General features: G+C 39.0%; 1 protein-coding gene across 1 annotated transcript; it reads left to right on the top strand.

The window, feature by feature from the left end:
• The first annotated feature begins 628 nt into the window (after positions 1–628).
• On the top strand, positions 629–18,233 carry bltp3a (bridge-like lipid transfer protein family member 3A). The gene is made up of 21 exons (XM_084917927.1): positions 629–870; positions 3,430–3,592; positions 4,883–4,921; positions 5,174–5,265; positions 5,348–5,537; positions 5,902–6,042; positions 6,173–6,343; positions 6,566–6,746; positions 6,906–6,992; positions 9,144–9,314; positions 9,702–9,841; positions 10,662–10,803; positions 10,940–11,133; positions 11,259–12,454; positions 12,560–12,720; positions 12,804–12,943; positions 13,037–13,187; positions 14,452–14,717; positions 14,871–14,979; positions 15,152–15,243; positions 15,527–18,233. The coding sequence occupies exons 1-21, from the start codon at positions 827–829 to the stop codon at positions 15,641–15,643; spliced, it is 3,987 nt and encodes a 1,328-aa protein (XP_084774053.1). The 5' UTR covers positions 629–826; the 3' UTR covers positions 15,644–18,233.
• Positions 18,234–18,270: the final 37 nt, after the last annotated feature.

Raw genomic sequence — 18,270 nt, 5'->3', positions numbered from 1 at the left:
TTTAGAAGACAAGAGGACAAAGAAATGACTAAATTAAATTTGACAGAAAAATAAGGAAGTCGGGGACCAGTCCTCATATTACCTAACACCCAATGTGCCTTGTAATACTTTGCCTTATTTGTGCATATCAGTAAGCTGTCAAGAAAAACATTATGACATTTCCCAGTAGAAAAGCACTGTTTTCACAGTGGTCTTGTTGAAAGGAAAGAGAGCCATTGTTTAGGTACAAGATAAAAATGCAATATCCACTGTAATAGTTGCATGAGGTCATATCCTTCAGTATTAACATTCTGCCTAGTTGAAGTTTTGTCTTAAAATATATATGCAGTTACTATAATGCCATATTTTTAAATGATTTTTTTAAACTTCAAAGTCTGTGTTTAAAGGTTTTAAATATATATGAATACATATAAAATGTAAGCTTGTGTGTTAACAAGTAACACATAACGTCAAAGCAATACCAGTCGCTCACTGTGATGTTTACTTCTTGTTTAATTCAATATTTTGTGGGATCGTTCAGCCTCAGTTCAAAGCCACTTGTCTTCCCACTTCCCTTGAATATCCAGCAGAGGGCAGCATTGTGTCATTGGCGCAGGTTGCGATTTCTCGTTAAAGTTGTTTTTAGTGCGCGTGCGTGTGAGAGAAAAGGAGGTTAGCTTCTGTGCGGTGTTTAGCGGCTAGCCTGTGCTGTGCCGTGCTGTGCCAGCAGCGGCTAAGAAGATGCACACAGCTAGTGCTGTGTACAATATAGAGGTGCCTGCGAGCTAACATATGTTTATATATGTAGGAAAACTGCCGACACCTTTCGACACTAACGCTCGCAGAAATGGCTGGGATTATTAAAAAGCAAATCCTGAAACATTTGTCAAGGTAAGTGTCAGGTTCGGGTTAGTGTTAGCCAGTTAGCCCAGCTGTATTGTTGCAACGTTACTGCTCACAGCCACAGCAAAGGTTAGTTGGCTGCGATTTGTCATCTGCATGTAGTCAGAGTAATTTGATATCCACGTTGGTTTAGTGCTCCACATTGAAGCAGCGACTTGCACATAACGGTTAGAAAGTGTAAAGAGGCAGTGAACGACACAGGATGCCCATCTACTTTCCCAATCATGTGTATGTTATTTACAGGGTTATAGACTACATACTGCCTTGCTTTTAAACGGTTATGTCCATGCTATAGCGTTCACTGGGGTGAAAATATAATGGTAACACAGATTTGACAAAATTCACTCGATCTACAGTTAATGAATGTCTGTATTTTATTCATACAGGGGTCAGGAATGAGGTTTTGACAGTTATTTAAAAAAAAAAAATTCTCATATTGAATGGGTTTATTGTCAGTGCATGAATAAATCGCATCTTCACGGCATAAAAAGCATGGGAAAGGGAAAGCAAAGCTCTAAATCGGCAATGTTATGGTGGAAGTACACGTCATTTTATCTATCTTTGTCCTTCAGACATATTTATCAGGATGATAAAAAGCATGTCTGTCCTAAGCCGTAATAAATGAACGAATTGTTGTTATCAGTCCATGTTTGCTATTAGAGTTGTCAGGAATATCCCTGTCTCAGACGTCACCTTATTTTCAGACTTAATAACAATGTATTCTTTACATCTGACCTGATTTTACTTCCTCAGGAGACAGCCTCCGACTTTGTGATGCACAGTCAACTTTTTTTTAGGTGGTGGTGTTGGAGAATGTGTTCTCAGCTATTGCTTAACAACTGCTTACAGTTGTTAAGAAATGAATTTGGGTGGGAGAGCAATGAAGAAATGTGTATAAAAGGTCTCAAAAGCTAAATGGGATAAAGAGTAAAGTTGATGAGCCTGGACAGTGGATGTCTGCTCAGTTAGAGGCTTTGCATTTGACTAACAGCTATTCTCCTCATTGTTGTCTCTGTCACTAAATAATTAAAGCAAATTTTGCAGAAGAAAGGACAGAGTGGACATCAAAGGTTGACATGCAAGCACATTCTCAGCTTGCCATAGCTTGTTCTATGATAGCAAATGATCCAATCATCTCTTCAATTTCATCTTTTCATCCTGCTGTTGATATAAATCACTTAAAACCTCAAAGTGCAGTCTGCTGGACAGTGGTGGCCCATGGGAACGTTATATGCTCCCTGCAATCACGAAAAGAAGGCACTTCTGTACATTTCATCCATAGTCATCAGTTTCAGCCTATTTTGTTGTAGCCATCAAAGCAGACTAAACCATCTGAATATTAACAAATACAGCTGGTGTCAAGAAGTGTAAAAGCCACTTAACTAATAATTAAAAAGCCATAAATGGGAAAAGGCAATTACTAACACAAACCACTATTTGCTAAATGTGTTTGTTTTGTGCAGCTCTTAACTAACAGTTGTCAACACTTTGAAAACCCATGTTTTAAAGCATTTTCATTTTTTTTCTGTAGTTCACTAACATTTTTAATTTTTCCTTGTGAGTATCTGACTCAGTAAAGCAGTTATCCTGTAACATCGTGGTCATTTCATAAATGGTCAAATCATATTCTGCTTACTTTGCATTCAAGGTAATGACAAGAAGTTAAACATGCATAACAAGCATATAATTGATTAAACTTGACTTCCTCAGCCAGATTGAAGTTAACCATTTAGTTAACTGTGAACTACATTGTTTATTGTTTAACCAATTTAGTATTCTGTAACTGTACAGCTAAGCAGTTGGGCTTTTGGATAAGTATGAACAACCTTGAAGAACTTTGGACTGTCATTTCAAAGTTGTATTGTATTTCCAGCCATATGAAGTAGGTCTACGCCCCAGGCTTGACTCACTGATGTCTGTTGGGGTTAATGTGAAAAGCAGCAGAGCGGGTTTTTTCTGCAATAGATAATGAGCCATTATTTTGTTGCTTCATATAAAAAAGAAGCTGGAGCTCACTGGCTTCTCACGTTTATCAGGAAAAGCATGTTATCAGATGATGCTAAGTTTTATAGTTTAAAGAACATCCTGAACTGTGAGCTACAATCTGTAGCTCTAATCAAATGATACTTAGTCCTCATTTTAAGCAATGTCTCACAGCTGATAATTGAAATGTCACACACATTTTTCAGAGTGGTGTTTCAGCCATGTAATGTAGGTGGAAAAAACCAAAAACAACTCAATATTCCATTTTTATTCCTGGCTTTTGGAGCTTGCTACCTTAGACCCTTTGAAGAGGGTGCTCTAGATGGGAGTGCAGCTGGAGGACTTTATTAAGAATGCTGCTGCCTCTAAGGATGAGTCATCCAGTTGCACTACTTCAAAAGCATCTTGCCTCCATATTTGCATTATTCAATTTGAGGTATTTCTGTCTCACAGATCATCAGTGACATATGCTGGTGTTTCCTAGATGTATCCTGTTTAAACTTTTTCCAGTTTTATTCTCTATGTATTCACTCTGAAACATTATATTTGAACTGGTTTGTTTAGGTTTACGAAGAATCTGTCCCCGGACAAAATCAATCTGAGTACTCTAAAGGGGGAGGGGCAGTTGTCCAACCTCGAGCTTGATGAAGAGGTTCTGCAGAACATGCTTGACCTGCCTACATGGCTGGCTGTAACCCGGGTCTACTGCAACAAGGCTGCCATCAGGGTATGTTAATATTGATCCCTGTAAATGGTCTAACAGTTGATGTGCTTTTCAAAGAAGACTATAGTAGATCAAACCTGTCACACATCGGATACATACATCATGTCTTTGTCTCATAGTTCTTTTTTTTAAATTCAACAAAAGTATATGGTGTTTATTAGTGTCTCAGAAATAGATTTTAGCATTCATAGTCCACTGAATCTTAGAGGAAATGAGCAGTGGCAGAACCACAAAGATGAGCACTACTAGAGGCACTGCTGCGAATGTTGTGACCCTTCAAACCATTACTGTTTGTTGATAATAGACAGGCAAGCCATGATTCACAGGGACACCAAAGCCTGCAGGCTAGAGTGATCCTGAGATACAGTAGCTAGTGTATATTTAGCTCTCAGGATGTCTGATTTGTATTTCCAAAAAATCCAAACAACCTTCAAGAGGAATGGCAGTTTCTCTTGAAAAATCTTATCTTATCTGAAATATCTTAACACATATTATAAAAAAATACTTAATGAATGCCTTTGCAAATAAATATTTACAATGAGCTGACCCAGCTGACTCTGGGTGATAACATCTCTTTTCCTCAGCTATTTGCTGACATTTACTTATTTAGTTTTATCAAATTGTCTTACTGTTTTCAAAAATGCACCAGACCCAACCTTGCAGCCCACACAAATATGAAGAATGTCTGCACCATTGAGTCTGCACCATTTTAATCAGCTTTGCTTTTGGTATGACTCTCTGGAATAACGGATGATTGATCTGTTAGTCACCTAAGTTACTAACTGCATTTGTTAGATGCCATAAATTTTTGTACAGACATTCATGGTCCCCAAAGGATGGACCTTGTTGCCTGTGGTGATTTCCTCAGTTCTTCTGTAGGGTCACTGTTAGGATCACTAACAGGTCAGCATGTTGCTTTGTTCAGTATGTCAGTATATGACCACATCTATTGACATTCCTATAAATATTGGCCTTCTTTATTTTGAGTGCTACTTACCAAATGTCAGCAGCAGCCTAACACACCATATGCTTGGCTGCAGTCTGTTGCCCGTGACATATAGCACTTCAGTTACCATGCTAGACAGAGATGATGCTTAGAACTATTTCTAGTACTACTGTTTCCCAGTTAATTTGTTGTGCAGAAATATTACAGCGTGTCAGTTTTGGTCACAGCTGCTGTGTCATAATGTGTGAGCTTGCTTCTCACTATGTGCTTGCGAATGACAAAAACACAGAATGCTGCGGCAAGTGCTTGTGACTGACACTGTTGACCCTGCTGTCCTGTCTTTTCAGATACAATGGACAAAGTTGAAAACAAGCCCCATCTGCCTGGTAAGAATTGTGTTATTTTGGTCCTTATTCAGAGCTCATGCACATTTCTGCAACATTTAGCTTCCTTCTCATCTTTAATCCAAAATAACCTTACTCTTGGAAGACACTAGCAATATCCTGTTTTGCTATTGTACTGTTTATTTGACTGATAAGCATATAAAGATTATTATATTTATATGCTCAATTTTGGCTGCATCTCTAATTTGCTTGCTGAATTGTATTCTGACTGTTTGTGTCTCCTCTTATGTTTAGTTCTTAGACAAGGTCGAGGTAGAGATGAGGACATGTGAAGAACCTCGACCACCCAATGGCCCCTCTCCCATAGCTATAACAGCAGGCCAGAGGTAAGCTTTCACAAATTCTGTGCTAAAGAAACATTTTTCTTTTGTAATACTGTACTGCATCCCATGTCATGTGTATTTACAGCGAGTATGGCTTTGCTGAAAAAGTAGTAGAGGGCATGTCTGTTAGGATCAACTCAATTACCATCAAGGTCCAGGCTAAGGCCTTCCACGCGTCCTTTGAGCTGTGGCAGCTACAAGGCAACAGCCTGAACCCCAAATGGCAACGTAGTGATCTTCGCTACACCCGGATCACTGATCCAAAGAGAGGAGAGGTACTTTATACACACAAACGCTTTCACTTTCCTCCCGACACAGCTTCAGCACGATCCATTTTAGTCGTGTAATATATAACTGAAAATAATGATCCACCACAGAAATCGTGTTTGCTCATTAAGCCTGCTGTAAATGACTTCTGTGGTGTGTAATCAAGTCACATGGTCTGGTCTTTGGTAGCTGCAGACTATTTTGGGATAAACAGCCTTTTAGAATGAGAGTTTGTAATCCAGTTAAAAGCAAATGTCTGTTCCCTTTTCTCTTTGGTAACAATCATTCAAAATAACCATCACAACAAGTCTCGCATTGTTTATTTTATTTGGTTATAGTTTGATGGGTTTATATGTATATTTTCCCATTCAGGTGCTGACATTCAAAGAAATTAACTGGCAAACTCTACGTATTGAAGCAGATGCCATTGAGAGCGATGACCAAGACCTAAGTAGCACCCCTTTAAGGCTCATCACCAACCAGGGGCGCATTCGCATTGCTCTTAAACGCAGGGTAAGATTGTAGTTGAGCCTTCATCTGCTTTTCTCACAGAGAACTGGTTTCAGATCAGAAACATTAAACCATCAATAAAAAAAATAAATAAATAAATAAAATGTCCTTATGTCATCATTGTTCTGCCCAGATAAAGGACTGTAATGTGCTGGCGTCAAAGCTGCTTTTCATTCTGGACGACCTGTTGTGGGTGCTGACAGACACTCAGCTCAAAGCCATCATCCATTATGCCAAATCTCTCAGTGAAGCAATGGAGAAATCTGCACAGCAGAGGAAAAGCATGGCTGCCGAATCCTTGCAGGTCTTTCCTTACTTTTTTGCTGCGTATAGTGTAAATCGTTAAAAAAGAATTCCAATTTTAAAATCTGTGGATATAGTAATTCAGCAAGTTATGTTACAACAACAGAAAAGAAACGCTCACTGATATTTGATAAAACTTAATTTTGTAAGACATTTTTTCCCAGTTTTGTTAAATCATCATCATCTTGGTCATTTTAAACGTGTTGCCTCTTCTGTGGTTTAGACTGCCCCACCATCTCCCAGCCTCCAGAGTCTGTGGACAGAGCCCCAACCGGCTCCCGCAGGCACCCCCAGCAACATCAGCCAATACTTTGATCTCTTTGATGTCAAAGAGTCTTCTTACCACACCTTCATCTCACGCTTGGACTTACACATATGCAATGACAGTTCTTCAATGGATGAAGGTTAGAAGGAAGTGTCCTACCATGTGCTGCTGTCTTGTAACTAAGTTTTTCTGTGTTGTCTGCACATGGTAATCACTTAAATATATGAAATTGTTCAGCATTTGAAGAGTAATTGCTGTCAGGCTGGTTTTAAAACTCTTGTCATGTGATATTACATAGATGAGCCTCCCCCACCAGGCTTGCAGGGTGCCATGCAGCTGACCTTCAGGAAGCTAGGTTTTGACTACTATCCCGTCCACAGACCTGGTGAGTGTGACTGATTCTTTGACTCATTTAGCTGCAGTTTACCCTGAGGCTCTGTACTCCTCCCACTAAAGCCACAGCATTCATTCGGGACTAGCTCTTAGGAGGATTACTGTTCAAGCAGACTAATGGCATGGGAGACTGTTCTCAGTGCTGTTACTCTGTGGAATTACTGAAATGTTGAATGTAGAACAGCAGTCACCCTTGGAGCTCATTAAAGTAAATAAACCTCTTAAAAAAGGATCTTAAAAAAAAATCTGTGTCATTAAGAATTATACCTGTTTGAAGTAAATATAAGAAGATATCAACATTAACACAATGCATGATTATGAAAGATGAGCAAATGTGTGCACATAGTGTGTATTTATACTGTACAGCGTGTGAACACTGACTTTGAAAAGTATTGACTCCTTTACTTTTTGAGTTGTAGATTTAAACCAAGTAAACATCTCTGTTGTGTTAGGATTCATTTAAACTGATACATTATGGAAAAATTGCAGTCTCTCTTAAAAAGTTGTGTTTAAGTCATAAATGCATACATTTCAAATTTCCTTCACACTTTTTAGCCCCACTAACTCTGTAGCTCTGGTCGACAATAATTCAGTTTAATACAAACTGAAAGTACACTGAGCAGTATTATTTATTTTAGCGTAGGTTAGAAGGTCTTATAATGACTTTTCCACTGGAACCACAATTAGTTTTACATTTGTGGCTTTGGTTGTGTGTACTCTCCAAAGCTGTTTGATTACCACTTCAAGAAAGTGCAGTGACAGAATGAACCATAATGAGTTTTGGGCTACAAAAAACATAGAATGAAGCCCAGCTGTAAAATTACACCAGTGTTAGCTTGGCACTTACAAGCTCGGTGATGTTTATGTCCTTGGTTCTAGTCTGCTGCTAAGTTTTTATCATCATCATCACTCGATAGCATCTCTTACTAAAGAAGGCAGCACTCAAAACTGGGTTTCACAGCTCGGTGTTGTAACCACTGCTGTGATATCAAATATCTTTGACTGGAGTTTTATGTTGTGTCAGTCCAGCTGTCACAAAGAAACACTGGCACAGCAGCACCAACCACAGCCAAAATGAATGCATCTTATAAGACAAACAAAGTTTATTAAAAAGCAGTAAAATTAAATCCTCGTTTAAGTTGGGGTATTTGGTGGCCTATAATCAAAAAATCCAAAAACCTTCCCTTTGTTTAGAAGTCTTTTATCTGTCATGTTGTCAATCCCAAAGGTTTGTAATGTAGCTGGACTACTGTTATTGAAGTCAAGTCATTTAGTACTTGACTTCTAGAAAAGATCCAGTGTGCTATTGAATGTTTAACGCCTCGATGAAGGCTTGTATGCAGAAACACAGCAGAGTTTTTATAGGTTAAACATGACCGTGCCATGAAAATAAAGGCATTTTAAATTTTATATAAAAAATAAGAGCCTTGGACCTCTTTGATTTAGATTGAGAGTCTTCTGACTTGCCATGTAATGCAACCAGAAGATCAAACTAAAAATAAATAAATAAAATACATTGATTGTATCTTATTTGTCTAATACATTCTTTTGTCATTATGTACTTATAAAACATGTGACATTCCCACCAGCTACTGCTGAACGTATCATATGTCTAGGGTTTTTTATCACTGTTGGAATGCTGATACACCAGGGTGATGGCCATTATACCTGTTTAACATCATGATGTTTGTATTCACGTTGTGTCATTTCTGACGTTACCATTTCATCACTTTACAGCCTCACAGAGCAGGAACAGTTTACATGCAAAACATATCATTGAAATCTTTATGTAGTATAAATAATATCATGAAAACGTACAATAAAGGTTAAAATGTATATAAATACGTTACTTATTTTAGATTCTTAGATTTCAGCTTTAATGGTTTCTCTGGATTTTGTTTGCTTGTTTGTTTGTTTGTTTTAAAAAAAACCTTTATGGCATGCTGTATTGTTTTCTACGCTCTACTATTGAAAATAATGACCTTGTCTTTTTTGTTGTTGTTGTTGATCTATAATTTTTCTGATATGCATCATTGTTTTGTGTAGCTATTTACATAGTACAACAAATTTTAATCTCTAAAACTAGTTTAAATGTAGAATGACTGCTGAATCACAACTGCCTCTTGTTGCTATTCTTGCACAGCTGATGGGTGTCGACACTGGGAACGTCACAGTGGAGCCATGGAGGCCCACGCTCAGTGGGCTGGGAAACTACTGCAAGAGTATCAGAGAAGAGTTGAAGCTTCAGGGATCCCTGGACCACATACTGAAATTCCCCAGTCAGCCAAGGATTCCCCTGCAAAAACAGCACAAGGTATGAGTAATACTTGAGGTACTGCTTATCTTGGTAAAGTTCTTAAACTTTAGTTTAGATTGAGCCCTAAATAAAGATAAAAACTTTATAGATGGAGTGAAAAGTCAGTGCTGATGATATTAGCAACAATCATCTTATAAAACAACTTCATGTCAAGGTTCACTTGATAGCTTTTAATATATATATATATATGACTGCGTAACATTATCCATGCACACCGGTAGATTAATTACTTGTTTACCTCCTTCATCACAACGGCCTACTATAAATTATTATTAAAAGATATTATGGTGACCATTCACCAAAAAAAATAACATATTTATGTCACAAATTCTTATGGAGAACTCTATTTTAGCTTGCAACTGAGCATTTACTCACATATTTCAGATGGACAGCCAAGTCCCAAGTTAAACTCGTCTGAAAAAGAGCAGGCAGCCAGCAAGACTTCAGCTGCTTCGGGATCATCACTGAAGAGGCTGCGATCTAGCTGCGTGGTGATCAGGATGGATGATGTTGACATTCACCAGGCAAGTTTTTATCATTGTCTCATTTGATTTACTTGCTCAAACAGAAGCCTTACTCTTCTTACTAATTCCCTAATCCTAAGTAGAAGCAGTCGGGCCTTGCAGTTGGTTCAAACCGCAAAAGGTTCTGGCCAGTTTGTAGTCTTGGAGTCACGTGCTTGGCAGGGCTTATAGAGGAACCAAATGTCTCTTTCACACCAGCCACATGACATGGTCAATCTAAAATATTGGTACGTCAGCTCAGGGCGTCAGGTTGCTTTCTTGAACTGCGGTAATAGATAAGATAGTGATATAATTGCAATGATGACTATTACTGCATCAATATGATCGTTAGTGTGATAGGCAAAACGATTAATGAAATGTGGGTAGAATACCTCAGCACCAACACAAAAATCCCATCACATACATGTGACTTCTTTTGTCAGCTGTAATGCCACTCATTTGGAACAGAGAAAACCCCTTGCCACTTTGAAATACTCAGTCATGCTTGTTCTGCATTTTCACTTCAGATATTCTACACTTTTCATCATAAAAGAAAATATCTAGGGTTATTTTAGTTCAAGGCACTTGTAGTTCCTCATTTTTAGAGCAAGAGACACCCAGGGGAAACTGTGTAAATGTTTGGTGTTTAGTTTAAATTTGGGACAGGAAATCATTTGATGTTCAGGCTCAGGTGGTTTAGTTCTGTTTTCTTAAACCTCCCTCTACATCTGGCTAGTAATTCAGGATCTTTTGCTTCTTAATATATTTCAAATAAGGCAGTTTAGTCAAAATATAAATCCATCAATACTTCCAATAATACTTTTTTTTTCGTAACATTTAGGTGTCTACAAGAGGCCGACAAAACAAAAAGACCCAGTCTTTGTTATCCTGTAACCGTAAAGCGCTGCATTTACCAGACAACATACCAGCAGTTCATCTGCAGTTTACTGAATACTACTTTCCTGACAATCCCAATCTACCAGGTATTTATTTATTTATTTTTTTCATTAATATCACAGAAGGATTACTTCATTTTATGCGTATTGTATTCAATAATGCTGGTTTAATTTCCGTCTAATTCTGGATGTGTCTGGACTTCCCATATTTTCCTTCTTGCAGTGCCCACCTCAAACCTGTATGCCCAGTTAAACAGCCTCCAGCTTTGTGTTGACCCAGCTAGTGTGTTATGGATTAATTTGTTCACCAGGGGTCTCCTACACACCCTGGACCAGGTCAAAGCCTTCTACCATTTACAAGACAGTAACAAGTCTGATGAACATGTAGACATCCGCATGGATGCAGCTCAACTTAAGGTGAATACTCCACTGATTATAGCGTACTAATATTTTCTGGTTTTGGTCCTTTTTGTTACCAATCTTCGTTGTATTTTGTATAGAATTTTGAGCCAGTAATTTTCTGTTTATTTATATTTTTATAGCTGATAATACCCTTGGATTCATCCATACTGGACCATCCAGAACGTCCTCAGTCTCTTTCTGTCACTATACCCCAGATCATTCTCAGCAACACCCGCCACTGCCCTCATGGGTCTAATGTGGACCTCAATACTACATGTGAAAAGTTTGCCAGCTGCACCTTCTTCCAGTCCACACCACCTTGCCCGTACCCCAGAGACCTGAGTGCCTTCCACCCCATTCCTTCCATCTTCCTTCAGCATGCTCAAGAGATGGAGCCCCAGCCTCTGGACAGAAAGCAGCTGCGATCCCAGGACATGTGGTCTCTCAGTCTGTCCCATGTTACATTAGGCTTTGATGGAGCACGGCGATTCCCCAAAGGCAAAACTCAGCCTTTTGTTGAGCCCTTTGCCATGTCTGTGTGGATGTGTCAGCCATGTGCCTTTAAAAGCGGTTCATTGTCTTCCTCCTCCAGTCCCAGCAAAACCCATCAGCTTTCTTCAGAGCAGGAGCCTCATCAGCAAGAGGCTACACTTGCTTCGGTCCATTTCCTGGCCCACACAATCACACCAGTGAAGATGTGGCTCAACCACTATCAGTACGTTGCACTGCTCAGGATGAAAGATGCAATGGCTCGCTTGGGAGCAGAGTTGGGCCGGGATATACGAGATGTTAAGCAGGCTCATGACCAGAAGACAAAAATGGCTACAGTTTGCCTTGCCCTTGTGGTGGACTCAGTGGAATTGGGTCTGCTTTTACCACCAGCCTGCACAGAGCCTGAAGAAGTCGTCCCCCACACTCCTGAAACAGACAGCCCCATAAGTGACTCTGACATCTCCCCATCTCATCACTCTGATGTTGTTCTTGAGGACAGTGGATTAGAAAACGGTATCTCCTCCATCAATACAGTTGGATTTGACCAGGATGAACAAGATGGAGGGGTGGAGGAGGCTTGTGAGGCTGTGGAGGAGGGTCCGGAGGCTCCTGTTCCCTCTCCTCCCCTCTCACCCGGACAGTCTCTAGTACTCTCCAGAGAACCGTCTACCTTCAGCCTTGAGGGAGAGCTGTCAAGCGCCATTAATGTCACCAAGGATGTGACCAAAGATGCCATTAGTGCCTCACTGGACCTGACTAAAGGGGCATTTTCAATAACAAAAGATGCCTTTAGCATATTGAGTCGTGGCTCGGGGATGAGCAAATTGTTCAGTCCACAGGCAAAGTAAGCGCTAGTACTCTCCTGCTTAATGCTGTTTTTTTATGTCTATGCATCTCATGTTTTTCATTGGATTTCCCTTAATCACAGATTGTGTTTGTATGTTCATAGGGAACAGGTTCAACGTTCAGAAGAGTCTCGTCAACAATCCATGAAGCCGTCTCCTTCCCAGCATTCCTTTGACAGTGCTATCTTGGATGGCAGCCTGCCTGATGAAAATCTTTCTGTGGATAGCGATATCAGTGACAGTTTTGTTGTCCTCTTGGACTCAGGTGTTTAAATACTACCAAGATTCTACATACATTTCTCTGACATGCACAAGTGGCATCTACCATAACTTTGTTTCTTGTTCCAGAATCAGGAATGGAGTCCATGCGCCCTAACAGCACACCTGTTGGCAGTCGAGGCAGCCCAGCCCCAGGGACAGAGGGAGGCTCATCAGCTGATCTTAGCAGTTCCCTGTCCCAAAGTACAGAGGATGTCTCTCAGGACACGGTGGGTTATTGCGATCATATAACAAATTTCAGAAGTAGATTAAATTTGAATTAAATTTAGTTCAAATTTAACTTGTGATGTGCTGTTGTACAGTCCTCAGTGTTGTTGCTGATCCTGAGTGGAACATCTTGTACCATTGAGGTAAAGGGAGAAGACCAAGTTGTGGCTGTTGAAGCGCAAACTCTTACCCCTGTACACATGGGTAATGTCAGACAGTCAGACGTGCTTGCTGGTGTCATTCAATGTAAGTGATTATCTGTCATGCTGAAAAATTATTTTAGTCCCCTGTTCATCTATGCCATGGCCTCATTTAATGTTTACTCATGACATGCTTCTTTTCCTGTTTACTTATTTGTGGGTTGATAATTATATTCAGAAAAAAACAAAATTATGTTTGATTCTTAGTGTGATTGGGCTTAAGAAAAATCAAAAATGAATAGGTTCTGTTTCATGGTCTTTAATAGCTTTTTGGCTCATAAACAATCCTTCATAATGAACCCATAAAAACATACTTTATAAAGGGACTGTATACAGTGCTGTGAAAAAGTGTTTGTCCCCTTCCAGATTTTTTTTTATTAATATTAACCACATCAAACAATATATTAAACAAAGAGAATCCAAGTAAATACAAAAATTTGTTTTGTATTTGATTTTTAAAAAAGTAAAATTACATTTTTAATTTTAATTTATAAATTACTCCAAGAATACTCAATTTTCATCCAGGAAGTCACAAAAGAACCCAGAACAACTTAAGATCAATAAGAAAAAAACTGGCCCAAAATGGGATCTGTGGAAGATTTCCAAGGTCAAAGCCACTACTGAACAACAACAAAAACACAATGGCTTGTCTCACCTTTAGCAAAAAACATCTTGATGATGCCCAAAACTTTTGAGAAAATACTCTGTGCATTGATGTTACAGACTGGATCTGGACGACTTGCCATAATTGATGGAAACATGAATTTAAAAAAAAAAGGTTTTGGAGTGGCCCAGTGCTTTGATATGACCTTAAATCTCCATTCATGCTCATTAATCTTCCACTGTGGCTGGATTAAAAACAATTCTCAAAGAAGAGTGGACCAAAATTCCTCTACAGCGTTGTGAAAGACTCACTGTGAGTTATTGCAAATGTTTGATTACATTTCCCATTGTCAAGGGTGGCACAACCAGTTTTGTGGCACAAGGAGACAATAAATTTTTCTCATAGGGCCAGGTGGATTTAGATACTTTTTCACTTAATACAGGAAATCCCCTTTTAAAAACTGCATTTTGTAGTTTCTCAGGTTTTCTCTAACATTAAAGGTTATTTATTCTGAAACGTGTATGACAAATATCCGGAAACCTAGAAGTTAGTAAGGAGGGTTTCACAGCACTGTATGCACATGTTAGCTCAGCTCAAAAATTGAACTAGATTAGTTAATGCTGGGAGAGCATGCTGGAACCTGAGTTCTGTGTGCGTTCTCAGAATGGTTTACAAATGTACCTTTTTTTTTTCTTTTGTTGTGCAGCACCAGTTTTGCCAGTCCAGAAGCAGAGTAGGGAGGGTAGCAGTGCCTCTCCAGCATTGTGCATGCGGGCGGAAATGGGTCCAGCTGCAGCTCGGCGCTCTGCTCTGGCTGAATCACTGGGCTTTCTGGATGTGAGAGTGCAAGACTGTCAGGCTGAGTTGTTAGCCTCAACAGTTACTAACATTGGTCCTTTCCTTGAAGACGAATTCAGCGTTGACGGTCAGCCAATGCAGTTGCACATCAGCAACGTCACCATCACGATGAAGGTAAGTGTCTTTCTGTCCTCGTGGCATGTGAAGTGTTTGCTTTGGATGTCGCTATCTGTTGAGTCACAAAAACTCCACTAAAATATTTTCAACATCAACCTTTCAAAAGAACTTTTTTTTTTTTTAAATTAATTAATTAATTTTTGTTTCAAGGATGATGGCCCCAGAATATACCCCACAGCCCCCCAACCTGTTCCAACCACATTCATTGTAGATGAGCTGGTTCTCAAGCGTAGTGATGATGGCATCATGAGAGTCAGAGGTGAGCAAGGAAAGAACGCTTTTCAACGTGAATTTTGTTCACCATGATGAATTTTAGATTCTTGATCATGAACCTTGAAACCACAAAGACCCAGCTATAGAGTATCAGCTGTCACAGTTCGAAAGAAAGATGAACAGAAACTGATCATCACTATTTTCCTTTCTGGCTGCAGCTGGAGGTGGAGGCTCTAAAGCATTAGGAGATTTCCCAGAAACTGGTGGGGATAACCCTAACAACTCTTTCGCTGTCCAACACCAGAGTGAGGTAATGTGTATATAATGATGTGTTGCTCTGTAATGTACTGCTTTCTGGGGCTCAAATTTGTGTGTGTATCTTTGACTTTTATTCATTTTTAGTGGGGTCAAGATATTTAAAACTCAGCTCAGTTAGATTAACTATTAATTTTTAAATACAGGTGTAAAACTAGTGCCCTCTTACTTACAGCGATGTCTTAAATGCACAGAGTTATGTAATGGTAGTGCTTTCAGAATCACGTATAAGCACGCATGGTCTGTAGCTAACTAATCCATTAATCCTGTTGTTGCAGATACAACCACTGGAGTCACAGCTCTGTGAGGTACAGGCTGCACTTACTCAGGCTCTCAGAGAGAAAGAGCGCCTCCTGCTGGAAGTCAGGAAGTATGACCCCAAATTTACCCTCTGAACTTCATTGTGCTTGACTTCTGAATCTGTCGCTGCTGAAGAATGCTGATGGGATTGGTCAGGCTGAATGTCGGGAACCAGCATGACTCACTCATGTCTGGACATCAGACATGTCTCAAAAGAAGAGGAATCCAAGATGAGTGTTTGGATTACTTCCCTTGTTTTATTTATGAAATTACAAAAAAGCCACTTATAACAATTACTGGATGGGGAAGTTGGTGAACTAACATAGGTACATTAACGGTCTAGATAGTCCTCACTGCTGTAAACAACTCTTCTTCTTCTGGTTATTTCTCATCCAAATAAGTGTGGACGGTAAACTTGTTGTGTGGTTTTAGTGTTTTGTCATGCAGCATGCAAAGGTACATATTATTAAGCTTTAATTCTCTCTAGTGATTGTTTGCGTTACAAAAGTATTACACACATAAAACATGCCAAAACCTCTTTTCACATGCACTGACACTGCCAGACAGCTGCTAGTTCATCTCAATACTTCACAAAACATATTCTCAAGCATGCTGCCTGAACAGTGCTAATTTACATGTAGCACATATACATACTGACAGTGAGAGAGCTAGACTTAGTAACGAAGATTACTTTTGTTAATTGTAAAGTAAACTTGTGGGGTTTTTTTCCCACTTGGTGGAAAATGTGTTTTGACAAGTAGGGAAAAAAGCACTTTAAAAGCAGGGGGAAAAAACGTACTTCCACTGCTTTCATGGCGAGCCTGATTCATTTCAAATTCCACCTGGTTATTTGATCAACAGGGGGGCATGGTTACGCATAGAGGCTGAATCATTCCCCAGTGTTATATGTATATATATATTTTTTTTAGTTGCAAAATGTTGATTATGCTTCTTTGGTACTGTGAAACGATGTGCTCTGTGGCTGAATGTCCAATGAAGGCAATGTGCCTTTCCCTTGACGGTAGAGGTTGCACACAAGGTTCAATTTATTGACCTGATTGGATTTGTCAGTCCAGTTCTCTGGCATAAAGACATCTGAGAATATACCAGCTAGCAATGGTATAGTACCTGTGCTCTTTAATTGTGTTTTGTAGCTTACCAGGAAACAACTCAGACTGATAGTGTTATTACTTCTGTACACATGTATTGTGTGTAGTGATTTGACATCATAGACTTGACTTCATTTTGTGTGTTGTTTTACTGCCTGTGTTTTGTTTTTAAGCTTTGACTTATTACATTGTATTCAAGCCATATCAATCAAAGAAGGTGACATTTATAAGAACTATGGTACTGATAATGTAATGTATATTTGTCAGATTTACTACAACACTCATATTTAACTGTATTTAATCCTAATCTGCAGATCTTTTCAGGCCAGTTGCAAGTTTAAATTTCTGTCCCTTCCCATTATCCACACAAGTCTGTTACATGGATTTGAAGCGATTGACTTGTTTATCCAAGACTGGTTGGGTAAACATTTCATGAAGCTGTCAGTTACATTTTATCTAAAAGTGTCTTAATGTTAAATTAGCGTTTCGTTATTTTGCCTTTTGGCAGGGGTTTAATGGTTGCATAGCTGTCACAGAAATCTTCCACTCACTTAAACTCATAACGGTCCTTCTGAGACCTCTGGTGTTGACTTGCCAGCATACACTTCATTTAAAATGTTATTTATCATTTCTTTTATTTTTTTAGCAAGTGCAAATTTAAATTGTAAATTTGCACTTTAGCAAATTTACAGCCTGTGACCGACATTTTATGTTATTAAAGAGGAATGTTAGATGTCAAAGCAATAGACACTCGAGTTTATCCACAAACATGACAAAGAACCGTAACACTACACTTTTTTGATGTGGAGTTCTTCAGTTCACGGGGTGATCAATTACCTGTGTAACTCAAAATATCCTCAATCTATACATGTAATAGAACATAGACTGCCTTTTAACCTCATTATCACTTAGAGATGTGATATATTTCTCAGCTGTTGGTGTTTGCTTTTGCATGCCTGTGGTAGGCGGATATATTGGTATGGAATTGAACGTGCCGTGCTGGATGCATCATGTAGCTCTGAGGTTTACCCAGTTTCTTTCTCCTCAGTCAGGCTTCCATGTTTAGTAGCATTTTTGTTCCACAAAAAAAAACAAAAACTGGTGCTTTAAGTTAAATCTGTTCATTACCTGTTACACCGGAGGTTATTTGCACTCCAGAGCAGGCCAGGGTTTCTATGTAAATTTAACTTTTTCCCAGTGTGCCATGCAGAAAGGAAGTGGACAAAGAGTGGTGCAAGATTCACTCCAGAGTGTGGTGTTCTCTCTCTAGATGCATGTGCTGAAGTGATGTTCTGTTGATTATACCTTGTGGATTACTTGCACCTGTGTGGTATAGTGGAGATTGCACTCGTTTTCATGTAAATCACTTCAAATGACTGGAGGAGTAATTGTGAAATCTTTCTAAGTGATGCAAATGTTTGGACACTTTTTTGTGAGTTGTGTAGGATTAAATAGAATTTTATATTGTCTTCATCACTTAATTAAGACTAATTTTAAACTGGTTCTGTGAACCAAACGTAGTATGTAGAGATTAATTTAAGTAAAAAAATAAATAAATGATTAATTGCTAAACACATTTTGTCTTTATCTTTTTCAACTGAATGCATGTTTGT

Source organism: Perissodus microlepis, chromosome 20 (assembly GCF_051167445.1).
Source record: "Perissodus microlepis isolate ML-2025 ecotype Zambia chromosome 20, ASM5116744v1, whole genome shotgun sequence".
NCBI lineage: Eukaryota > Metazoa > Chordata > Actinopteri > Cichliformes > Cichlidae > Perissodus > Perissodus microlepis.
The sequence above is the reverse complement of the archived record's forward strand: the minus strand, read 5'-3'. Positions and strand labels throughout refer to the sequence as shown.